We start from the raw sequence: 26,893 nt of genomic DNA, 5'->3' as shown, positions 1-26,893 counted from the left end.
AGCTACTGATAGTGGTAGCCTACTCCAGCTGGCCTATTTTTGTTGAAACTACCGTAATATCAGTTTTAGGTTCAATGTAATGTAATTCCCTGGGTCTTTTGTCACCACTATACCTAAATATTTTTATGAAGTAACAACCTGTATATGAGAGACATCGTCTGGTAAAGGAGTTAATAGAGGGTCTAGTGGTAAATGCCTTATACAGCCCACGTCCTGTTTCTTGTCTGGTAAAAAGCCTAGGTATATGACATCATACACAGCTCTCTCTCGTGAGAGTTTGCCAGGAAGGGTGGGGGGGGGGTGAGTCATAAGAGGGCCAATGAAAGCTTCTGGGCTGCAGAGCTGGAGGTTTGCCTCTGTGTAAATCCAGGAAGTGAACAAGCAACAGCGTCAGTTGCCTACAGTTAAAATGGCTGCAGCCAGACTCAGTGGAGGGAGATTTCTGCAGCATATTTGGCAAGTACAGAATCACAGTATATATAAAATAATACTAAAATAATATGCAAAGTGGTTGGAAGGAAGCTTCAGAATGGCAAAGATGTTTTAATTACAAATTTTGTGAGCAGACTGCAGTTCCTCTTTAATATTATTAATAATGATTTTACATTTACGTAACTTTTTGGTTTTTAGAATTGCCATTCCCTGAAGGAAAAAAAATAGAAAAAAATTCAGGGCAAATTAGTATAATCTGTCCACTTAGTTGATAAGCCCCGCTATCGTACTTTAGTTAATATGGACAGCTGGTGGACGGAGGACTGAGATGTCTGGAGTGACAGACTGTTCCTTAGCAACACTGCACATGATTCCTCCTGGTAACTCTTAGCAGTCCGGAGGTAAAGGTGGGAGACAAAGGTGAAGTTCCATCCATGGAAACATGACGTACCTGCAGAGCTAAAGTTTTCTGGAAGTTTACAATTCTCTTCGAGTGGAACAAGATAATTAAGTAAGAAGGAAGATCTGAAACAAAGGGGAGACAGATGGCGGCGGCTGGGGAGGTGTAATCAGCTTTCCTGTCCCTCTAACAAGGAGGAGGAGGCCTCCAAATAAGGTAAGAAATGACAGTATATATATATATATATATATATATATATATATATATATATATATATATATATATATATATATATATATATATGTAATGATAATTCTATTCCTATCAGTCCTGAGAAAATCTTGTTAATGTGTGCATGCAAGTCTAACTGTTACCAAATTTATACTTGTCTGTATATATATATATATATATATATATATATATATATATATAGTGTTTTACTTGATGCAAGAGTTCTCCGATGCTTGCAAAGTCTCAGGTTTAATTTTTATAAAATTATTTTAAGCGCACCTAATTATAATATATTCCTACTGAGTTGCATTGTAAAGTAATCGCTTTTGTTGGGTTAATCCCATTGTTTTATGCATCTTTGACATCAAGGAGAATATCTTATATTCTTAAGCATACCAGTTTGGATGCAGCATTCTGTCACAAAAACATGACATAAGATGCTTAAAAGTGTTCTGCACACAGATTGTTACTGTAAGAAAGTGGTATTTCAATTATTATTATACGGGATATATATGGCGACTACAGTTTGTGTAGTGCTTTAAAAGAGAGACAGAACAGGTACAACCCAATTCATTACAAGAGGGTTCAGAGGGCCCTGCTCGTGAGAGCTCACAAAGCATTGTGGCTGCAGAATTAAATGGAAGGTAATTAATAATAACATTTACAAATGTACAGTATATATATATATATATATATATATATATATATATATATATATATATATATATGCACTATATATTGTCAAAAGTATTAGGATACCTGCCTTTACACGCACATGAACTTTAACAGCATCCCAGTCTTATGGCCCTTACACACGGTTGGACTTTGCGACAACAAGCCCACATCGAACATTTCCCGTCAGAAAATCCGACCGCGTGTATGCAGTATTAGTCTGTCGGATTCAATACTGAGTTGGTCCAAACTTTGCAGCTATAACAGCTTCAACTCCTCTGGGAAGGCTGTCCACAAGTGTGTCTATGCAAAAGCAAAACTGTGAAGTCAGGCACTGATGTTGGACGAGAAGGCCTGGCTCGCAGTCTCTGCTCTAATTCATCCCAAATATGTCCTATCAGGTTGAGTCAAGTTCCTCCACCCCAAACCCGCTCATCCGCACTATATTGCCAAAGGCATTGTGCCACCCCTCCAGATCATTTGGTGGAGGGGGGATTATGGTGTGGTGTTGTTTTTCAGGGGTTGGGCTTGGCCCCTCTGTTCCAGTGAAGGGAACTCTTCAGCATACCAAGACATTTTGGACAATTTCAGGCTACAGTTTGGGGATGGTTCCTTCCTGTTCTTCCTGTGCATTAGTGCACAAAGCAAGGTCTACAAAGGCATGGATGAGCGAGTTTGGGGTGGAGGAACTTGACTGGTCTGCACAGAGTCCTGACCTCAACCTGATAGAACACCTTTTGGGATGAACTATAGGGGAGACTGCGAGCCAGGCCTTCTCGTCCACATCAGTGCCTGACCTCACATATGCACTTCTGGAAGAATGGTCAAACATTCCCATAGACACACTGCTAAACCTTGTGGACAGACTTCCCAGAAGAGTTGAATGTGTTATAGCTGCAAAGGGTGGGCCAACTCAATATTGAACCCTACGGACTAAGATTGGAATGCCATTAAAGTTCCTGTGCGGAATTCGGATACTTCTGACAATATAGTGTATATATAGATAGATAGATAGATAGATAGATAGAGATATAGAGATATAGATAGATAGAGATATAGATAGATAGAGATATATATAGATAGATCTATATATATATAGAGATATAGATAGATAAAGATATAGATAGATATATAGATAGATCTATATATAGATAGAGATATAGATATCTATATATAGATAGAGATATATTCAGTAGACAATGACATTAGCACGTTTACCTACCAGGACAATAGTGTGTAAGGATAATAACTCATGCTCCTTCTCCTATCTACAAGAATCCAAAGCCAGGCAGTTGCAGCGCTCCCTGTTTAGCGATTAGTAATACAAAGTAACAGCTGTAACTTTGTATTGCTACATGAAATAAAAAACAGGAGTATGTTGTAACCGCCTACCTTTAGATTTTTTTATATACAGGGAGGGAAAAAAGTATTTGATCCCCTGCTGATTTTGTACGTTTGCCCACTGAATAAGAAAGGATCAGTCTATAATTTTAATGGTAGGTTTATTTTAACAGCGAGAGACAGACTATCAACAAAAATATCAAGAAAAATGGATTTAAAAAAAGTTATAAATTGATTTGCATTTTAATGAGTGAAATAATTATTTGATCCCCTATCAATTAGCAAGATTTCTGTCTCCCAGGTGTCCTCTATACAGGTAATGAGCTGAGATTAGGAGCACTCTCTTAATTGGCATGCTCCTAATCTCAGCTTGTTACCTGTATAAAAGACACCTGTCCACAGAAGCAAACAGATTCCAATCTCTCCACCATGGCCAAGACCAAAGAGCTGCCCAAGGATGTCAGGGACAAAACTGAAGACCTACACAAGGCTGGAATGGACTACAAGACCATTGCCAAGCAGCTTGGTGAGAGGGTGACAACAGTTGGTGTGATTATTCGCAAATTGATGAAACACAAAATAACTGTCTTCTGCAGTCTGGGGCTCCATACAAAATTTCACCTCGAGGAGTTTCTGTGATCATGAGAACATCGAGGAATCAGCCCAGAACTACACAGTAGAATCTTGTCAACGTTCTCAAGGCAGCTGGGACCATAGTCACTAATAAAACAATTATGCCGTGAAGGACTGAAATCCTGCAGCGCCCGCATGGTCCCCCTGCTCAAGAAAGCACATGTACAGGCCCGTCTGAAGTTTGCTAATGAACATCTGAATGATTCAGAGTACTGGTGAAAGTGTGGTGGTAAGTTGAGACCAAAATTGAGCTCTTTGGCATTAACTCAGCTCACCGTGTTTGGAGGAGGAGGAATGCTGCCTATGACCCCAAGAATACCATCCCACCATCAAACATGGAGGTGGAAACATTAGGCTCTGGAGGTGTTTTTCTGCATTTCTGCTAAGGGGATAGGAAAACTTCACTGCATCAAAGGTGCAATGGACGGGGCCATGTACCATCAAATCTCGGGTGAGAACATCCTTCCCTCAGCCAATTGAAAATGGGTCATGGATGGGTATTCCAGCATGACATTGACCCAAATCACACGCCAAGAAAACAAAGGCGTGGTTCAAGAAGAAGCACATTAACCACTTCAATACTGGGCACTTATACACCTACCTGCAAAGATAAATTTTGAGCTTTCAGCACTGTCACACTTTGAATGACAATTGCGCGGTCATTCTACACTGTACCCAAACTAAATTTTTTATCATTTTGTTCCCACAAATAGAGCTTTCTTTTGGTGGTATTTGATCGCCTTTGGGATTTTTATTTTCTGATAAACAAATAAAAAAAGACCGAAAATTTTGAAAAAAACATGTTTTTTTTTTGTTTCAGTTACAAAACGTTATAAATAAGTACGTTTTCTCCTTCACTGATGGGCACTGAGAGGGCTGCAGTGACGGGCACTGATAAGGTGGCACTGATGGGCACCGATGATGTGGCACTGATAGGTGGCACTAATAGGTGGCACTGATATGCGACACAGATATGCACTGATAGGTGGCACGGATGGGCACTGATAGGCGGCACGGATGGGCACTGATAGGCGGCATTGTAGTGTACAGTATTATATGGATGGATGCCAATCAGTGCCAAACAATAAAGCATGCCAATCAGTGATGGCCATTGTGGGCACTGATTGGCATCCATTGTGGGCACTGATTGGCATCCATTGTGAGCACTGACTGGCATCCCTGGTGGTCTAGGGGGGCATACCTGGTGCTGGGCATCCCTGGTGGTCTGGTGGCATCCCTGGTAGTCCAGTCTGGGCATCCTTGGGGGGCTGCGCTGATAATCGATCAGCACAGACCCCCCCCCTGTCAGAGGAGTAGCCGATTGGCTCTCCTCTACTCGCATCTGACAGATGCGAGTGAGGAAAAGCCGATCAACGGCTCTTCCTATTTACACTGTGATCAGCCGTGATTGGACACAGGTGATTACATGGTAAAGAGTCTCCGTCAGAGTTGCAGTGTGTCAGACTGAGGGCGTGCAGCAGCTTAATATCCTGAGGATGTCATATGACACCCAGTCAGGATATTGAAACCACTTTGCCACTGTCATTTTGCTATATGGCGGGTGGGCGGCAAGTGGTTAAGGTCCTGGAGTGGCCTAGCCAGTCTCCAGACCTTGATCCTATAGAAAATATGTGGAGGGAGCTGAAGATTCAAGTTACCCAAAGTCCGCCTCAAAACCTTAATGACTTGAAGAGGATCTGCAAAGAGGAGTGGGACAAAATCCCTCCTGAGATGTGTGCAAACCTGGTGGCCAACTACAGGAAACATCTGACCTCTGTGATTGCCAGCAGGAGTTTTCCTACCAAGTACAAAGTCATGTTTTGATAAGGGGTCAAATACTTATTTCACTCATTAAAATCCAAATCAATTTAAAACTTTTTTAAAATGTGTATTTCTGGATATTTTTGTAGTTATTCTGTCTCTCACTGATAAGATAAACCTACCATTAACCCCGACCAGCAGCTGCAGTTATACTGTGGCAGCTTGGCTCCCCTGCGTGAGCCATCATAGCTGTACGTCAGCTCTTTAAGACGCTGTGTCTTTAAGCGTGTCCCCGGAGCCGATGTGCATGCCCGGCAGGCACGATGACCGCCAGGCACCCATGATCGCTCGTGACAGAGCGAGAAACTGGATCTGTGTGTGTAAAATACAAATCCTGGTTCTGTCAGGGGATAGGAGACAAATCGTGTGTTCCTACCAAGTAGAAACAACAATCTCTCTCCTCCTCTAGTCATCCACATTCCCCCCACAGTTAGAACACACATCGTGAACACATTGAACCACTTGATCTCCCCCTAGTGTTAACCCCCCCCCCCCCCCCCGTCAGTGACATTTATACAGTAATCAGTGGTTAAATGTCAATGGTTCCAAAAAAGTGTCAAAAGTGTCCGATTTGTCAACGTCTCAGTCCCAATAAAAATCGCAGATCGCCGCCATTACTAGTAAAAAAAGAAATATGAATAAAAATGCCATAAATCTATCCCCTATTTTGTAGACGCTATATCTTTTGTGCAAAACCATTCAATATATGCTTATTGCGATTTTTTTTTTTTATTTTTTTTTTTATTTATTTATTTTTTTTTAATTTTCCCAAAAATATGTTGAAGAATATATATCAGCCTTACCTGATGAAGAATTTTTTTTTTTTTTAATTGGGATATTTATTATAGCAAAAAGTACAAAATATTGTGTTTTTTTTTTTTTTTTTTAATTTACGCTCATTTTGGTTTATAGCACCATAATAGAAAACGCAGAGTTGATCAAATACCACCAAAATAAAGTTCTATTTGTGGGGGAAAAAAGGACATACAATTTGTTTGGGTACAACGTCGCAGGACCGCACAATTGTCAGTTAAAGAGATTAAGTCAGTTAAAGAGACGCAGTGCCTTATAGCAAAAAATGGCCTGGTCATTAAGGGGGGGAAATCTTCTGGGGCTGAAGTGGTTAAAATTATAGACTGACTCCTTTGTCAGTGGGCAAATGTAGAAAATCAGCAGGGGATCAAATACTGTTTTCCCTCACTGTATATATAGACACAGTATCTCACAAAAGTGAGTACACCCCTCACATTTTTGTAAATATTTTATTATATCTTTTTACATGACAACACTCAAGAAATTACATTTTGCTACAATGTAAATAAGTGAGTGTACAGCTTGTATAACAGTGTAAATTTGCTGTCCCCTCAAAATAACTCAACACACAGCCATTAATGCCTAAACCACTGGCAACAAAAGTGAGTACACTACTAAGTGAAAATATCCAATTTGGGCCCAATTAGCCATTTTCCCTCCCCGGTGTCCTGTGACTCATTAGTATTACAAGATATCAGGTGTGAATGGGGAGCAGGTGTGTTCAAATTGGTGTTATCGCTCTCACTCTCTCCTACTGGCCACTGGAAGTTCAAAATGGCATCTCATGGCAATAAACTCTCTGAGGATCTTAAAAAAAGAATTGTTGCTCTACATAAAGATGGCCTAGGCTATAAGAAGATTGCCAAGACCCTGAAACTGAGTAGCTGCACAGTGGCGAAGACCATACAGTGGTTTAACAGGACAGGTTCCACTCAGAACAGGCCCCGCCATGGTTGACCAAAGAAGAGTGCACGTGCTCAGCATCATAACCAGAAGTTCTCTTTGGAAAATAGACGTATGAGTGCTGCCAGCCTTGCTGCAGAGATTGAAAGGATGGTGGGTCAGCCTGTCAGTGCTCAGACCATACACTGCATCAAAATGGTCTGCATGACTGTCGTTCCAGAAGGAAGCCTCTTCTAAATATGATGCACAAGAAAGCCCGCAAACAGTTTGCTAAAAACAAGCAGACTAAGGACATGGATTACTGGAGCCATGTCCTGTGGTCTGATGAGACCAAGAAAAACGTATTTGGTTCAGATGGTATCAAGCGTGTGTGGTGGTGGCAGCCAGATGAGGAGTACAAAGACAAGTGTGTCTTGCCTACAGTCAAGCATGGTGGTGGGAGTGTCATGGTCTGGGGCTGCATGAGTGCTGCCAGCACTGGGGAGCTACAGTTCAGTGAGGGAACCATGAATTCCATCATGTACTGTCATATAATGAAGCAGAGCACGATCCCTTCCCTTCGGAGACTGGGCCACAGGGCAGTATTCCAACATGATAATGACCCCAAACACAACTCCAAGATGACCACTGCCTTGCTAAAGAAGCTGAGGATAAAGATGATGCACTGGCCAAGCATGTCTCAAGACCTAAACCCTACTGAGCATCTGTGGGGTATCCTCAAATGCAAGATGGAGGAGCGCAAGATCTCTAACATTCACCAGCGCCGTGATGTCATCATGGAGGAGTGGAAGAGGACTCCAGTGGCAACCCGTGAAGCTCTGGTGAACTTCATGCCCAAGAGGGTTAAGGCAGTGCTGGAAAATAATGGTGGACACAAAATATTGACACCTTGGGCCCAATTTGGACATCTTCACTTAGGGGTGTACTCACTTTTGTTGCCAGTGGTTTAGACATTAATGGCTGTGTGTTGAGTTATTTTGAGACTGTTATACAAGCTGCACACTCACTACTTTACATTGTAGTATAGTGAAATTTCTTCAGTGTTGTCACATGAAAAGATATAATAAAATATTTACGATACTGTGAGATACTGAGGGTTATTTACGAAAGGCAAATCCACTTTGCACTGCAAGTGCACTTGGAAGTGCAGTCCCTCTAAATCTAAGGGGTAGATCTGAAATGAGGCGAAATTCTTCAGATTTTATCATCCAATCACGTGCAAGCTAAAATGCTGTTTTTTATTTTCCTTGCATGTCCCTCTCGGATCTACAGTGACTGCACTTCCAAGTGCACTTTCGGTGCAATTTCAAGTGCACTTGCAGTGCAAAGTGGATTTGCCTTTAGTAAATACTGTGAATATATATATATATATATATATATATATATAGTATATAACGCTGACCCATAGTAAGAAACGTAGAAAAGTGACAGCAGAAAAAAGACTAGGTGTTTTTTTTTTGTTTTTTTTATATGTGTTTTTGTATTTTTTTTTTTTTGTTTTCTTTTGTCTGAGTATAGATCTATGTTTGTCCCAAGCATGTTTGAATCTACTTACCGTTGACTGACTCACTACAAAAACATTGATATAAGGAGGTCCAGGAATATATATATATATATATATATATATATATATATATATATATATATATATATATATATACAGTGGTGTGAAAAAGTGTTTGCCCCCTTCCTAATTTCCTGTTCCTTTGCATGTTTGTCACACTTAAGTGTTTCGGAACAACAAACCAATTTAAACAATAGTCAAGGACAACACAAGTAAACACAAAATGCAATTTGTAAATGAAGGTGTTTATTATTAAAGGTGAAAAAAAATCCAAACCATCATGGCCCTGTGTGAAAAAGTGATTGCCCCCTAAACCTAATAACTGGTTGGGCCACCCTTAGCAGCAACAACTGCAACCAAGCGTTTGCGATAACGTGCAATGAGGCTTTTACAGCGTTCTGGAGGAATTTTGGCCCACTCATCTTTGCAGAATTGTCCTAATTCAGTTACATTAGAGGGTTTTCGAAGCATGAACGGCCTTTTTAAGGTCATACCACAACATCTCAATAGGATTCAGGTCAGGACTTTGGCTAGGCCACTCCAAAGTCTTCATTTTGTTTTTCTTCAGCCATTCGGTGGTGGACTTGCTGGTGTGTTTAGGATCATTGTCCTGCTGCAGAACCCAAGTTCGTTTCAGCTTGAGTACACGAACAGATGGTCGGACATTCTCCTTCAGGATCTCTTGGTAGACAGCAGAATTCATAGTTCTTTTTATCACGGCAAGTCTTCCAGGTCCTGAAGCAGCAAAACAGCCCCAGACCATCACACTACCACCACCATATTTTACGGTTGGTATAATGTTCTTTTTATGAAATGCAGTGTTCCTTCTACGCCAGATATACTTGGACACACACCTTCCAAAGAGCTCCACTTTTGTCTCATCGGTCCACAGAATGTTGTCCCAAAAGTCTTGGGGATCATCAAGATGTGTTGTGGAGAAATTGAGACGAGCTTTGATGTTCTTTTTGCTCAGCAGTGGTTTTCTCCTTGGAACTCTGCCATGCAGGCCATTTTTGCCCAGTCTTTTCCTGATGGTGGAGGCATGAACGCTGACCTTAACTGAGGCAAGTGAGGCCTGCAGTTCCTTGGACGTTGTTGTGGGGTCTTTTGTGACCTCTTGGATGAGTCGTCGCTGCGCTCTTGGGGTAATTTTGGGCGGCCGGCCACTCCTGGGAAGGTTCACCACTGTTCCATGTCTTCGCCATTTGTGGATAATGGCTCTCACTGTGGTTCGCTGGATTCCCAAAGCTTTGGAAATGGCTTTATAACCCTTTCCAGACTGATAGATCTCAATTACTTTCTTTCTCAATTGTTCCTGAATTTCTTTGGGTCTCGGCATGATGTGTAGCTTTTAGGCTGGGTTCACACTGCTGCGGGGGGAGATCCGGATGTGATTCGCACAGCAAATCACATCCGATCTCCGTAGCGCTGCGAGTTCAGCCATACAGATAGTATGGCTGAATTCGCAGCGCTCCCGCAGCAAACTCACACGGGACCCTTTTTTTGGTCCGCAACAGAATCGGATCGCATGGGGGTTCACACCATGCGATCCGATTCCTGTGCGAGTCGGCAGATCGCACTGCGATATGCGGACGGATCTGGGGGTGTCATTAACATAACATTGACACTCCCAGCCGTCCGCATAGGGCAGTGTGAACTGCCGGCGGGAGGTGTGCGATGCTGGAAAACGCTGCGGATTCGCGGAGTTCCCGCATCGCAGCGGTGTGAACCCGGCCTTAAGGATCTTCTGGTGGACCTTACTGTGTCAAGCAGCTCCTATTTAAGTGATGCCTTGATTGTGAACAGGTGTGGCAATAATCAGGCCTGGGTGTGGCTAGAGAAATTGAACTCAGGTGTGGACAACCACAGTTATAGTATGTTTTAACAAGGGGGGCAATCACTTTTTCACACAGGGCCATGATGGTTTGGATTTTTTTTCACCTTTAATAATAAACACCTTCATTTACAAATTGCATTTTGTGTTTACTTGTGTTGTCCTTGACTATTGTTTAAATTGGTTTGATGTTCCGAAACACTTAAGTGTGACAAACATGCAAAGGAACAGGAAATGAGGAAGGGGGCAAACACTTTTTCACACCACTGTATATATATATATATATATATATATATATATATATATATATATACTGTATTTCTTTTAGCAAAAGTGTAGTTTTCCTTTTAACAGTGCCCTACTCAATAATTTGTGTTTCAAAAAATAAAAAATATATATATTAATAATTCTAAAGTGTTTTACCATATAAGCAAACTCCAGTTTTACAGCTAAATAGATAGTTGAAATAAAATATTACCGTTGTCTTACCAGCCAATATGCTGCCAATATAAAGAACTGACAAGTCGTTCTTGACCTCCCTTTAAATGACCCTGCAATTAAATAATACAGCCTTGTCAAGATACAATATTTAATTAAACAATGAAGGAGCAGAAGCACACTGATAAGGTCATCCGTGGGCCCTCGGCTTCTTTGCCAACTCAATGCTGAGAGGGAGGTGCTGAGCTACAGCTAGAAAATAAAACTGATATTCTTTGGCTGCCAATTTTGAGGTTGAATTACTCCACAAATGACTGCAGCTACAGAGGTTAGTAAGGGGTTATTTTAAAATGTAAATATTTGAATGTCCATAGTCTGGCCATAGTTCTACTTTAGGATACTCAAAAACACAACAAATCAGGAGAATTAAGTTGATTTAGAACACATCTGTAAATACTGGGATGGTTATGGACTAAATCTGCCATTTAAAGGAGAAGTACAGTTAAAAGCTAATTTTGCTGTATTTATCCTGTGAAACACAGGAGTGCAGTTTGTTCTGCACTCCTGTAACCCCTTTTCAGCAGACAGCAGCCATCGGCTGACCTCACAGAGCCAGTCTAGGCTCGGGCAAGAATGAAGTCGGATCTGCCCACATGTCTTGACCGTCTCCCGGCAGGCATGTTAAGGCTGACTTATATTTGGGTAAGGCTGACTTATATTTAGTAAGATATTGAATGGTTGGGACTGAATATGTGGTTAACGTTGAGGAACATAGGGGTTGATTTACTAAGAGCCCTTTCACACCAAGCTGCGGAGGGCATCGGCAGTAAAGTGGCGCTATTTTTAGCGCTGCTTTACCGTCATATTAGCGGCAGCATTCGGCCGCTAGCAGGGTTTTACCCCTCTGCTAGCGGCTGAGGAAGGGATAAAACCACCGCAATACGCTGCTGCAGCAGCGTTTTGCCAGCAGTATAGTCATGTTGCCCCATTGATTTCAATGGGCAGGAGCGGTGAAGGAGCAGTGTATACACCTCTCCAAAGATGCTGCTAGCAGGACTTTTTTTTACTGACCTGCTAGCGCACCGCTCCAGTGTGAAAGCCCTCAGGGCTTTTACATTGGAGACACAGAAGCGGCTGATTCAGGGCGATTTGCAGGCGCTATTTTTAGTGCTGTAGCACCTGTAAAGCGCCCCAGTGTTAAAGGGGTCTAAGGCTGGAGAGTGCAAAATCTGGTGCACCTGTGCATGGTAGCCAATCAGCTTCTAACTTCAGCTTGTTCAATTAAGGTTTGACAAACAAATAAACTGGAAGGTTATTGGCTTTTATGTTGAGCTGCACCAGATTTTTCACTCTCCAGTTTTAGTAAATCCACCCCATAGTGTTTGTATGAAGCTGACAATATAGATATTTGGTGTGGGTGCCAATCTGATCAGTCATATCTGACCAGCCTTTACTCTGGGTAGCTAAATCTATCCTGCATCAGTGTCTCACCCTGCCTGTAGATAGACTGCTTTGCTTTCACCCCCACCCCAAAATGCATTGGTAAAGGAAAATTGGAGATTTGAGTAGTTGCTTTGGGCAGCACATATTTTCCCTTCAGACATGATGATAAAAAAACACCCATTTTATTGTCTAGCAATCAAAAGTTTTTTCTGTGCCTTCGTTTTATATACCTTTGTGCTTTCTTTTAGGAAATCTGTAGTGGATTACACAATGGTTCATCCGAAACCCACAAGTTGACGTTCTCTCAAATGACTCATGATGTCAAAATATAATAAAGGATTTTTTCTATCGATTGTATGAAAAAATCATAATGTATTCTTTTCTGTTGCTTAGAAAAATTTGTACTTTGCTTCACATTTTTGAAGCGTTGCATTTTGGATGCCACACAAATGTTGCCTTAGTAAGAGCACAAGGTCTCTTTCCGAAACTGGAAAATTTGGCAGCATTTAAGCCTATCTTCACAGAGCCATCCAACGCCACATGCGGCTTTCCACAGAGAAGTGTTTTTTGTCAAAGCGAATGGAATGAGCAAAGCCTGCAGACTTGCATCCAGCGATTTTGTATTCAAGATTGCCCGTATAGATCCTACACTCCAAGCTATCACCATCTTCTTGAAGGAGACCTTGGTTCTTGCGTCAGAAAAGATGTGAAAGACCTACACCCAAAATCCAGCAAAGATTCGTACAGCTTCATCTTTTATGATCACAAAGATTGCTTTATAACAACAACAACGGCAAAAGTAGGAAGTTCATTTACGCTGACTGCGTGGCTGAAACCTGAGCAAGCCAGTGAAATGTAAGTACGAAAGCATCCATTACCTTCTCCTGCATGCAAAATCAGCAGCCCAGGGTCACCTGCCTTGAAAACAAAAATCAAGAATGGAAAAACTACAAATACAACTTTTTCATTCCTAAGTTAATTCAACTTGGATCTTGTTATTACCTTCACTTAAACTTTAAAAGTTTAATAGATGTTAGAACAATGAGAAGGGGTATTTTGTAGAATATAATGTAATGTGTTTTTTTCCTAAGTGGAAAGAAGTCTAAAAACAGGTTATAGGACATGTGTTAATTATTTAGTTCCTTGTTAACTTAGCTATAAACTTGAATTAGTGAGGATGTGACAAGGCTTTGGAAATCACTTAGATAATGTTGGACTGTAAAAAGGTATGGGAATGTTTAAGGTTTTTATGCCCCCCAACCACACCCCTTTAACTAAAAAAGGCAGCAGCCAGAGATATACACAGGCACCAACCGTAATTCTTTGTGGCTGCAGTAGAAATGATACCCCCCAGTCACTTTTGGCAGGTGCTGCCACCCACTGATAGTGAGCCATTTAAGCAAATGGGGCCTCTCCGCAACTGTATACAATGCATACGGTTGTGGAACACTACTGTGGGGTCCAAGAGGTTAAAGCAGACAGTGAGGTGACAAATGCTGTAAAGAGCTCTGAAGATACAATAGCTTTGGTCTTCAAAGACCAAATCACACGTGAACATAGTCAATAGAATAGGTGTCCCCATTGGAAGATTTACCCTTGCCTCTTGTTACAGGGGCAGCTTTAAAATGTAGGATTTTTCCATGACATCGGTCACCAGGAGTTGGGCTTTAAGCATACAGTAAGAGAACATCTCCTGAAAATAAAGTTTTGCTATTATATGAGAATAATAAATTATTATTCAGCAATTTCAAGGAGCACTAATCATGAGCAACATTAGTCTTGGTTATATTTTTAAAATCAATTTAATGCTTTAAAATACATTTCTTAAAAAATTCAGAAATTTGATTGCAAGTATACCTGTACCGAGAATCATTCTCATATTTTAATAATTCTTTAAAAATGTTGTAAACAGGGGGCTTTTCCTTTTTTTTATAAATTCAAAAAGTCAAGTAAAAAAAATTATCTTTAATTTGTCATTCTTCCTGTGTGTCCTCATAAACGGCTTTCTTGCAATAATTAGCTGCTTACTCACATATACCAAGAGAATATTTTATGTCCTAATTGGCGAAATAATGAAAACCGATTTTGTCTCTAAAATCACACTCCCAACAGAGAGCCAGCCCTGGAATTCCTTTGAATAGATCCACATGGTGTTAAGATATAATGTGCAATCATTTCTTTGAATTTCCACAGCTCACCTGAGGCAACTCTTAAAAATAGCTGGCGTCGTTAGATACACAATGCATGAAATCTTGAAGGAATTTCAGCCTATGGCACCAAATTAGGATGAATAGTCTTACTCGGCTTTGTTTAGTGAGGAAAGTTCAATAACTAATGAGGGAGTATTTTGAAGATGAATACTAGACAATGAGTCCATAGCATCTCTTATCATCATTCCCCTCTTTTTTACTAAGAGCTTGTTGTGTTGCCGCTCCTTACTTCAAATAATGAAAAAAGGATATCGTGTAACGGGCGCCTAAAGTACGGTGGCCTAAAGGTATAAATGAATGTGGTGGTAACGACGACAGGGAATCTGCCATCTGTGAAATTTAAATAGAATAAATGGAGAAGATAAATGATATATCTGAACTTAATTTCCCCTGGTTTCCTTATCCCAGAGCTGTAGTACTTAACTCTCTTTCTTGCTGTCTAGATGCCGTTGCTAGTTAAATTCTCACTGCTGGCAATCTTTGGTCTATTTTTTTTTTTCCTTTTTGTGCCACCAGTCATGAATTTTTTGGTTCATATATTTCTGTTTTATTTGAATGGTTTATAAAGTTTAAAATATGCAGATGGTATGATTTACTTTACTGGAAATAAGTGCTAGCATTCAGTAATGGTGTTTACGCTGTGTGGTCATATCGATTAGATTGGCAATCTCATAAGGATTAGGTGGGGATGAAAATAGTTTAAAATATATATTTGCAACCAGTGTTTAGTAGACAATGTCCAACAACACAAAATACCCAGCCTACTTCTTTTTAAAATGTGTGTTGCTAATCAGTTGTTAATTAATTTATAGTTGATATAGTAACCAAACGATATGAGATTTTGTTCAGGCAGTCTTGTAATGTAGGCTTCCCTGCATGATAACACAGCCAGGTCAGTGACTTTATTTGCCTCTATTGCAGTTAAAGGAGCTCTGCCACTTTAACAACAACAACAAAAGACGATGGCAGGTATAGCCATCTGACTTTTAAAAGTTCCTTGGTATGGGCCTTTTTCGACACGTGTGCAGCAGATCGCGCCGTTGCTATTTGCAACCTATGTCTGAAGCAGATCAAGCGTGGCCAGAACAGCAGCTGCTTGGGCGCCACATGCTTGACCAGACATATGACGACCTGCCATGCAGTCCATTGGCAATGGCACTTGAAAGACCCACATCAAAGAAAAAGGTGGACTTCTCCTTGCTCCTCATCTGGGATCTCCAACATCACTATACCTCCAGGCCTCTCAAAAATAAATTTGCTCCCAGCCATCCACATGTTCAGCGTCTAAATGCTAGCTTGGCCAAATTGCTACCACTGCAGCTGCTTCCTTTTCAGCTTGTAGACTCTGCCCCCTTTCGTGAATTTGTGGAATGTGCTGTACCTCACTGGCAGGTTCCAAAACACCATTTCTTTTCACAGAAGGCTATTCCGGCTCTCTACCGGCATGTGGAAGGCAATGTTTTGGCCTCGTTGAACAGGGTGGTCATCTGTAAAGGGTCATATTACCGCTGGTTCATGGTCCAACAGGCATGGACAGGGACATTACCTTTCCTTCACTGGGCACTGGGGACCTCCGCTGGCAGCTGGCAGCTGAAAAGGATGCAGGACAGGCTTCAGTATTTTTGGAGCTTTTTCCGCCACCATGCCTCCAAAATACTAGTGGTGATTTCTACCACAGCTCTCTCCTCCACCCCCTCCTCTTCTTCTTCCTCTATGGCCTCTTCTGCAGAATTATCCTCTGAACCAGTGGTGCTCCATAAGCATTCAAGGGGCTACGCAAGCAGTCAGGCAAAAAAATGCCATGCAGTGCTTGAGTTGGTCTGCTTAGGGGACAGGAGCCACACTGGGGCGAGATTTTGTCAGCTCTGCAGGGGCAGGCTCAGAGGTGGTTGAAGCCATGCCAGCTTCAGCAAGGAATGGTTGTATGCGATAATGGCACCAACCTTCTCTCCGCCCTCCGACACGGACACTTGACCCATGTTCCATGTTTGGAACACGTCTTGAATTTGGTGGTGCAGCGGTTCTTGAGCAGGTACCCAGGCTTACAGGATCTCCTGAGGCAGGCCAGAAAAGTCTGTGGTCATACAATGCCAGTTCTCGGCTGGCTGACATTCAAAGGGAATGCAACCTGCCCACCAACCACCTCATTTGTGACATGCCCACCAGGTGGAACCCAATGTTGGCAATGCTGCAGCAGCTGCACATGCAGCAGAGAGTCATCAATGAGTACCTGTGTGAGTATGGCACCAGGACAGGGTCAGTGGGGCTTGGCTTCTTTTCGCCACGCTAGGATGCATGCACTGTCCTGTCACCATTTGAGGAGGCCACAAGGATGGTGAGCAGCGACAATGCATGCATCAGTGACACTGTCCCTCTAGTCTTCCTGTTGGAGTACATGCTTTGTTGAATAATGGACAGGGCACTTGAGGCAGAACAGCGGGAGGAAGAGGAGGACTCCCTTACCTCTCAAGGCCCTCTTTATCCAGATAGCATTCCTGCGGGCCCGCCAAACACACTGGTAGAAGAGAAGGAGGAGGATTGTGTCAGCATGGATGTAGAGGATAACATTCAGCAGCAGTCTTCAAGGGATGGTTTTCAGTCCCCAGAAACCCAAGGAGTTGTACGTGGCTGGGGGGAGGTAGTTACAGATCATGTGATCCTTAGTGACCCAGAGGACTCAGAATTGAATGCCTCTGCAAACTTAGGCTGCATGGCCTACCTGATTTTTCAAAGCCTGCGAAGGGACCCTAAGATTTGTGGTATCAGGGAGAGGGGTCATTAATGGCTGGCAACCCTTCTTGATCTGCATTACAAGGGTAATGTTGCAGGACTCATCCTGCCTTCGCAGAGGGAGTAGAGGATGAAACATCTTCAGGAGGCCTTGAAGAAAGGTTTGTGCAATGCATTTCCAGACCCTGGGAGGTTACAATTTCCTGGTGCTGGACAACATGTTGCTAAGGCTTCATTCAGTCAAAGAAAAAGCGGTGGAGAAAGTGGCCAGCTGACCGGCCAACCATTGTGAGCATCTGCATTATTTGGTGCAGGAATATCTAGGGGCAAGAGCAGACTTAGAGACCTTTCCAACAGAGCATCCACTGGGTTACTGGGTCTTAAGGATGGACCACTGGCGAGAACTTGCTCAATATGCAATTGAGCTACTGGCCTGTCCTGCATCCAGCGTTCTTTCTGAATGTACATTCAGTGCTGCTGGAGGGTTTGGAACGGATCATAGTGTGCGCCTGTCCACAGATTCCATTGATAGGCTCACATTCATAAAAATGAATCAGTCTTTGATCAGCAGCTATCAAGCACCTGATGCTGATGTAACTGATTGATTTTTTTTATGGATGTGGGATCCCTTGAAGACTGCCTATGCTGACTATCCTATTCCTCCTCAATCTTGATGATGCTAGCTTCCAACAATATTTTTGGTTTAGGGCACCACCACCACCCAAGGCCCAATTTTTCTGCCCCTGTTTAACAGGGGCATATAATTAAAATTTTTGATCTAATATTTCAATGCAGGGCCCATTCCTGCACCAAAAAACAGTATCTGTGAGGGGTTACAGTGTTATGGCACCAATACCACCACCCAAGGCCCAAATTTTCAGCCTGCGTTTAACAGGAGCATGTAATTACGCGCTGTGTTCTGGGAACTGTGTTCCCTTAGTGAGAATGGTAGCACCAGGACACGATACAAGGGATGTATCGGCCACGGGGGGGGGGGGGGGGGGGGCAGCATCACAGGCACCGTGGACAGGTAAGTGTCCTTATTAAAAGTCAGTATCAGTAGCTACAGTGTTTGTAGCTGCTGAATTTTTTTTTTTTAATGTTTCCTCTGGAACACCCCTTTAACAGCAGGGCCCTTTCCTGTGTTGGGGGAGGGGGGACCCATGCTATTTTTTTCAATGGTTTTTATATACATTGCCGGAACCCGACAACCACGAGTAATTTTAAATGACATTTTTTCCTTTAGAAATTTCATTTTGCTGTGGTATTGTGCTAAACACGGGAAAAGTGCGCTAATTTACAGGCATACTAAGGACACCTCCCAGGCACGATATTTAAAGGAATATTTCATTTTTATTGTTTTACTTTTAAGCATTATTAAATTCACTGCTCCCAAAAAAACCTGCAGTTTTTAAAACTTTTTTTGCATTGATAAATGTCCCATGGGGCAGGACCCCGGTCCTCAAACACTTTTTATAGCAATAACTTGCATATAAGCCTTTAAAATTAACACTTTTGATTTTTCACGTTCGTGTCCCATAGACTTTAATGGTGTTCTCGTGTTCAAACACATTTTTTTGTTTGTTTGCATGATCTGCTGCTGTAAACTGAACCAGGGCGTGTTTGGTTCATCCCTAATGGGGACATGCATCCAGGTGTAGTCACCCTGCCCTAAGCAGGGGTGACTATCTAAACTTACCTTGCTGTGTGGTAAACAGCACTCATTATGCCTCCCCCTAAACTCAAGGTTACTGTTGCTTTTGTCTGCTGTCAGTAGATGTCAATGGTATTTCTGGCATTAGAGAAAGAAACTACAGTAGTACTGGAGTGGCCACTAGAAGGTTTATTGCCAGCTGTGGATACTGGAGGAGGACATACATTTTTGGGGTCTAATCTCGAGGGCTCTTTTTCCCCCTGGGCTTTGGTCTGGGTAGATGTGCTGATCTGTTCTCCCGTGCCCAACATGTGCTTGTCGATATAGGCTTGGATTGTGGCCAGTAGTTGTCCTCAGACACTGAGCTGTTCTGTCTGGTAGAGGGGGATCATGAACCAAGAAAGAGAGCCAGAGGGAGGGAACCCCCTGGAGGGATGAGCTGTAAAGGAGCTGAACCCTGACAAGAGTCTGGTGACTCTCTTGGGAGGATTCCTGGAGATTTCTGCTATCCGGGTGAAGTTCTGCTACCTAAAGTGGTGCCACTATTGGCTTAAAGACCCTTTTGCACCAGTGCGCATGTGCTGATGACATTGGCACATGCAAATACAGGAGATTGCTCCTAAACCATGCAGGTTTAGGGGATATTCTGGTTAGCTACAGGTAAGCCAAGTTATTATAGGCTTACTTGTAGCAAGAAGTGGTCTGTAAGGGTCTACAACCACTTTAAGTGGAAACTTTTTTTCAGGGAACAGCCTCCTGAAAACTGGGACTGTCCCTGGATGTCTGCTCTGACTTGTATATCTAAACTCAAAAACAAAAATGTAATGGATTGCAGCTTACCCATCCTTAGATGTCAAGCTTTTTTTCTTTCATTTTTATTTGGTGATCCACTTTCTGTCTTAAAGTGGTTCTAAAGGCAGACGTTTTTTTTGTATCCCCTTTTGCACCGAACAAGCTAAAAGTGGATCTGGAGTCTTTCAGTGTTACTATGGGTATCTGGAGCCCTTAAGTCTAGTACACACGTTTCAAATGTTGGGCAGCATCGGCCGGTTCAGTAGAAACCTGCAGACATTCAGCCTGTGTGTACTGCAGTAGGTCTGACAGAAGCCAGCTGAAGGGGCATGATCAAAAAAAGGTCCGCCGATCAGCCCCCGGTCAGTTCAGAGTGTTTTCACGGGGGGAGGTTTTGCTGCCAGAACACAATAGAACATCAGAGGAGATTGCTATTAGTATTTATTTACCAATTTATCATTGTTGGTGGTATTTAATTACCTCTGTGGTATTTATTTTTTGCTCTATAAACAAAAAAAACTACAATTTTGAAAAAAACAAAACCATATCTTTTACTTCTGCTATTAAACCATAAAAAATATCCAACATAAAATAAAATAAAATTTGTATTCTGCTACATATTTTTGATAACAAAATCACAATAAGCGTATATTGATTGGTTTGCATAAAAGTTATAGTGTCTACAAGCTATGGGAAATACAGTAGTTATGGAATTTATTTATTTTTTTACTAGTAATGGCAGTGTTTAGTGACTTATAGTGGGACTGCGACATTGTGACAGACAAAACGGACACTAAGTGACACTTTTTTGGGAACCAGTGACATCAATACAATGATCAGTGCCTAAATATGCACTGTCCCTGTACTAATTGCTCGGAAGGAGGTAACATCAGGGGCAATCAAAGGGTTAAATGTGTGCCTAAAATGAGCTTGGTTACTGTGGGGGAGGTGCTTGTACTATGGGAAGGCAGATCCATGTTCCTGCTTTGCAGGAAGACTTGATCACAACGTTCCCTTCTCACTGAACGGCGATCTGCCTTGTTTACATAGGCAGACTGCTGTTCTGCTTGTGTCCTGAATGATCAGTGGGTCCTGGCAGACACTAAGTCTACTAGACCCGCTGATTGGCTCCCGCTGTGTCCGATCACTGCAGGAGCGAGCCGCCAGATGTGCACGTGCACGCCCCAGAACCGAAAGTGCAGGATTACGTACTAGGACGTACAGGAGAGCCTTGCCACCATATACAGTATATACAGTATATGGTCAGCAAGCGGTTAACCTCCAAAATCATGTGCATTTATTTTTATTTTTTTACAAAATGTGAATTTAGCCTTTAAAGTAATAAAGCTTGATTGATATCCAAGCCTATTGACTAGACAATTTAAAAAGCATCACCACACTGGGTTCTGGATTACAGAACTGAATTACAGGATTATAGGACATTATAGGACATTACATTTTTGCTCTTATTTTTTATCTATGAGGTTTGTCACTAATAAGGGAGGGATCCAATGCCCCACTTGTGGAGACAACCTACAGCACTCCCTGCCTCCCCAGTGATGCAAGCTAGCTGTCCCTATACCGTAAAATGACCACAGCTGTCGTGAAACATTGGGTTCTGGATTACAGAACTGAATTACAGGATTATAGGACATTATAGGACATTACATTTTTGCTCTTATTTTTTATCTATGAGGTTTGTCACTAATAAGGGAGGGATCCAATGCCCCACTTGTGGAGACAACCTACAGCACTCCCTGCCTCCCCAGTGATGCAAGCTAGCTGTCCCTATACCGTAAAATGACCACAGCTGTCGTGAAACATTGATGTAACAACTTGCAGAATGAATTATTGAGCCTGGGATTTAATTTATTTAAAGTGGTTGTAAACCCACTTTGGGAAAAAAAAAAACTAAACTAACACCTGCAAGACAAAGACATAATGAGCATGCTAGCTTATTATGTAATACTGACCTGAGATTGAAGCACTCGCTGCGGTGCTCGTACACAGAACTGGCAGGCGTCATCCCTTCCGGGGGCTACTTCCAGGTATGGCGGCTCTGGTGCTGTGATTGGCCAGGGCCGCGATGACGTCACTCCCGCACATGCGGGAGCTGCCGGTAACGGCACACTCACTGAAGCAAACGGCACGTACGCACATGTGCTGATGACATTGGCACATGCAAATACAGGAGATTGCTCCTAAACAATGCAGGTTTAGGGGATATTTTGGTTAGCTACAGGTAAGCCAAGTTATTATAGGCTTACCTGTAGCAAGAAGTGGTCTGTAAGGGTCTACAACCTCTTTAAGAGGAAACTTTTTTTCAGGGAACAGCCTCCTGAAAACTGGGACTGTCCCTGGATGTCTGCTCTGACTTGTATATCTAAACTCAAAAACAAAAATGTAATGGATTGCAGCTTACCCATCCTTAGATGTCAAGCTTTTTTCTTTCATTTTTATTTGGTGATCCACTTTCTGTCTTAAAGTGGTTCTAAAGGCAGAAGTTTTTTTTTATCCTAATGCATTCTATGTGCTGCAGCCCCCCATATTTATCTGTTCCCCATCTTAATCCAACAATGTGCGCAAGAATAAATTAGAAGGATTCTAGTGGTTGTGGCGCTGCTCTGTTGAAAGTATATTTGCTATGTGACCTTGTAACCTTTGTTATTGTGGTGAATCATTTCAGCAAAAAATATATAAATCTAAAGTGACAAGTGCTACTCAACTAAAATTCCAGTGTGTGTATATATATATATATATATATATATATATATATATATATATATATATATATATATATATATATTGTAGACATGTCACTGGAGAAGTGGTTGAGGGGGTGTACATCTCACCTAGGTTGCTACACAGTGTGAGATGGTAAATCCAGGATGGATCAGTTTCTCAGCAGCGATATGCTGCTGAGTTGTTATTTAATTTTGCCGGGCCTGGGTTTATATGGAATGGCAGGTAGGTTTGGTAGAGGGACCTGTCATTCCACATTCCCCGATCCAGTTCTGGGTTTGGGATCAGGTGAGCTTTGATCCTAATTAGCCTGGGAAGCTAAAGGCACTGCAGGGTCTGCAGGTGGTTGCTCTCAGCCAGGGAACGAACAATCTGTGTGTTGAAGGAAGCTGCAAGCACAGCCACTGCTGGAGCTAAAACTCACCCTGCGATATCCAGGCGAAAGACGCTGTGTTTGTAAGTGTCAGATAGGTGAGCAGAACCTGTTAGTAAGCGCCCAGCCGGGCTAGGACTTTTATTTTTGTTGTACTTAGAAAGCACGGTGTTGCTGTATATTCTGTTTGCTGGACTGTTTGTACCACGAATAAACGCCAAGATCTGCTTTATAAATTCCAAGTCTGCTGTGAACTGTGTCCAAACACACCCTACCCCGGGAAGATCCCTTACAATTGGTGGAGGTAGCGGGCAACGCGGTTGCTAGGGGCAACGGTGTGGACAGACTTGGCTACAGCTGCTGATGTCCTGGGTGAAAGCTGCAACTACACTCCAAAAACAGTCCAGCAACATGGAGGAGATGCTGAAGCAGTTTATGCAAGTGAGTTTGCAACAACAGCAGGCTCAGACAGAGGCCAATAGACGACATGAACAGTCCATGGCTGCACAACAGCAGATGATGGCTGCACAACAGCGGATGCATAAGGAAGAGTTGCAAGCTTTGCGCCAAAGCCAACAACAACTTATCGAGCACCTGATAGTAAATCGAGAGGCGCCTGTGGTTGCTAATCCACCCACAATGGAGGGAGCCGCTCCAGAGATTTTTTTTGGGAGAAGGACTGTGCAGAAAGCGCTGCAAAAGATGACTGCTGAGGACGATGTTGAGGCCTATCTAACAGTATTTGAGCGCGTGGCTGAGCGAGAGAAGTTACCAGCCGCTGAGTGGGCAGAGGTAATTGCGCCCTATTTAACAGGTGAACCTCAAAAGGCCTACTATGACCTCAGTGAGCAAGAGGTTAAGGACTATACTCGGCTAAAAGAGGAGATACTTGCCCGACTAGGAGTTACTACTGCAGTCCGTGCCCGGAGGGTACGCAACTGGAGCTACAGTCTGGACAAATCAGCGAGGTCCCAGATGTATGACCTAATCCATTTGGCAAGAAAGTGGTTGGAGCCAGACACTTCTACTCCTGCACAAATCCTAGAGAAGGTCGTGATGGATCGCTACCTCCGAGCGCTTCCTACTGACCTGCAACGCTGGGTGGGACAAGGTGATCCTAGGAACGCAAACGAACTTGTCAACCTTGTGGAGAGGTTCCAGGCGACTGAGGACTACCTTCGTGATGTTCCTGCAGCATCTTCACCTCCCCGGAGCGCCAGATCTGTGCCGTCAGCTGGTAAGAGACTTCCATCTATTGGGGGAGTGTGGAGGGGTGCTGATGGGGGGAAAAGGGCTCAAGTGGTGTCTCAGGGACAAAAGACTGGTGATGGTCCCGGGTGGCTAAGGGGCTCTGAAAAGGACTCCTTGCCAAAGAGACCAGGCCCTATCCAGTGTTGGAGATGCCATGAGGCGGGACACGTGTCTGCCCATTGCCCTCTTACCTCTGAACCCATGGAATGTGACGCTAGCCGGCGTCAGTCGCTATTTGCGGAACCATCTTGTGCTGCAGTTCCTGGACTAGAGACTGAACCGCAAATCTGCAACATCACAATCAATGACTTTCCTGTTAAAGCGTTAATGGACTCAGGAAGCCTTGTAACCTTGGTGCATGCTAGCCTAGTGACTGGGGACTTAGAGTCTAAAAAGCATATGAGTGTTGTGTGCATACATGGTGATACAAAAGTGTACCCTATAGTGCTGGCTAAAGTTGGGACTGAACAAGGCACCGTACAATATGAAGTGGGTGTGGTTAAAAACCTCATGCATAATGTAATATTGGGGCGCGATTTTCCATTATTCTGGGCTCTTTGGGAAAAAAGAAAAATCCCCAAAAGGAGTGAGGATACCTCTAAGGGGGTTGCCTTGTCCACTGTGAATGATAAAAATGTGCAGGATGAAAATGATTGTTTTCCTTTGCAGGTCCTGGCTGGGGAGGAGGAGGCTCCTCCCACTGAGCAAAATATACTAGACTTAGAGGTGTCTAGCGATAATTTTGGGACTGCACAATTACAGGACCCCACTCTCAAAAATGCGAGAGAGCAGGTTGCTGTTATGAACGGGGTACCTCAGGAACCAGATGCTGAAAAAAGATTTCCACATTTTTCGGTGACTAATGATCTTTTCTATAGAGTCAATAAGGTTAAAGATGAGATTGTGGAACAGCTTCTGGTACCTAAGCCGTACCGGCGTCAGGTGCTTGACATGGCACATAACCATGTTCTTGGGGGACACTTGGGGACTGACAAAACGCGAGAGAGGGTTCTCCAGAGGTTTTTTTGGCCGGCCATATATGATGATATTAAAAAATACTGTGAGTCGTGCCCCACATGTCAGGTTAGTGCCCCAGTGTCACATTTTCGCAGTCCTTTGGTTTCGCTCCCTATTATAGAGGTGCCTTTTGAGCGTATTGCCATGGATTTAGTGGGTCCCATTGTAAAGTCAGCTAGAGGACACCAGTATATTTTGGTAGTCCTGGATTATGCGACCCGCTATCCTGAGGCTGTACCCTTAAGAAACACTGCATCTAAAACAATTGCACGTGAGTTGTTTTATATGTTCTCTAGGACTGGGATCCCCAAAGAAATCCTAACTGACCAAGGTACGCCATTTATGTCGAAAGTAATGAAGGAATTATGCAAACTATTTAAAATCTCACACATCCGTACCTCTGTGTACCACCCCCAGACGGACGGATTGGTGGAGAGATTTAATAAAACTTTGAAACATATGTTGAAGAAAGTGGTGGCAAAAGATGGTCGTGACTGGGATCATTTATTACCCTACCTCATGTTTGCTATTAGGGAGGTGCCCCAAGCGTCCACAGGGTTCTCACCATTCGAGTTGGTCTATGGTCATCACCCTAGGGGTCTACTGGACATTGCAAAAGAGACATGGGAGAATGAGTCCACCCCATACAAGAGTGTTATTGAGCATGTAGCACAAATGCAGGACCGTATAGCCACTGTAATGCCCCTGGTAAGGGAACACCTCCAGAGGGCTCAAGAGGCCCAAAGTAGAATTTACAACCGGTCCGCAAGAATCAGGACATTCAACCCAGGCGATAGGGTCCTTATACTAGTCCCCACTGTTGAGAGTAAATTCTTGGCGAAGTGGCAAGGTCCTTATGAAATTGTTGAAAAGATCAGTGAGGTGAACTACAAGGTGCACCAACCAGGTAGAAGGAAGCCTTTCCAAGTTTATCACATAAACTTGATCAAGCCCTGGAAAGACAGGGAATCCTTGGTGGCGACAAATACTGTTAATGATTTGTCACAACCAATCCCTCCAGTCAAGGTAGGTGATACTCTATCAGTGTCACAGAAACAGGAGGCTCAGGAATTTTTACAGAAAAACAAAAACAAGTTCTCTGACCTCCCAGGGCGTACCCACCTCATCCATCATCACATTGAAACTGAGCCTAGAAGCAGAGTAAACCTTAAGCCCTATAGGATACCGGAGGCACGTAGGGAAGCCGTATCTGCCGAGGTAAAACGTATGCTTGCTCTGGGGGTAATTGAGGTGTCACAGAGTGAATGGTCCAGCCCAATTGTGCTAATCCCAAAGCCCAATGGAACTTGGAGGTTCTGTAACGATTTCAGAAAGTTGAATGAGATCTCCAAGTTCGATGCGTATCCTATGCCCAGGGTAGATGAGTTGATTGAGAAGTTGGGTAACGCCAGGTACATAACCACTCTCGATCTCACAAAGGGCTACTGGCAGATTCCACTTTCTGGTGAGGCTAAAGAGAAAACTGCATTCTCCACCCCTGATGGGCTATTCCAGTATGTAGTGATGCCATTCGGGTTACATGGAGCGCCTGCAACTTTCCAGAGGTTGATGGACTTGATTCTGCGACCACATCGTGAT

At 42.9% G+C, this 26,893-nt stretch overlaps 1 protein-coding gene across 1 annotated transcript in view; it reads left to right on the top strand.

Annotated features, from left to right (window-relative positions):
• The first annotated feature begins 760 nt into the window (after positions 1 to 760).
• The window catches only part of USH2A (usherin), a 437,205-nt gene continuing 411,072 nt past the window's right edge, over positions 761 to 26,893 (top strand). The window contains exons 1-2 of the mRNA XM_077485085.1: positions 761 to 1,048; positions 12,774 to 13,380. Of these exons, the coding sequence (XP_077341211.1) occupies positions 12,896 to 13,380 (485 nt within the window). The 5' untranslated portion in view covers positions 761 to 1,048; positions 12,774 to 12,895. The remainder of the gene's footprint in view (positions 1,049 to 12,773; positions 13,381 to 26,893) is intronic.

This window comes from Lithobates pipiens, unplaced genomic scaffold, assembly GCF_037356315.1.
Source record: "Lithobates pipiens isolate NorthernLeopardFrog02 unplaced genomic scaffold, aLitPip1_a1.2 Scaffold_18, whole genome shotgun sequence".
Classification (NCBI taxonomy): Eukaryota; Metazoa; Chordata; class Amphibia; order Anura; family Ranidae; genus Lithobates; species Lithobates pipiens.
This window is presented reverse-complemented; position numbering and strand designations above follow the sequence as displayed.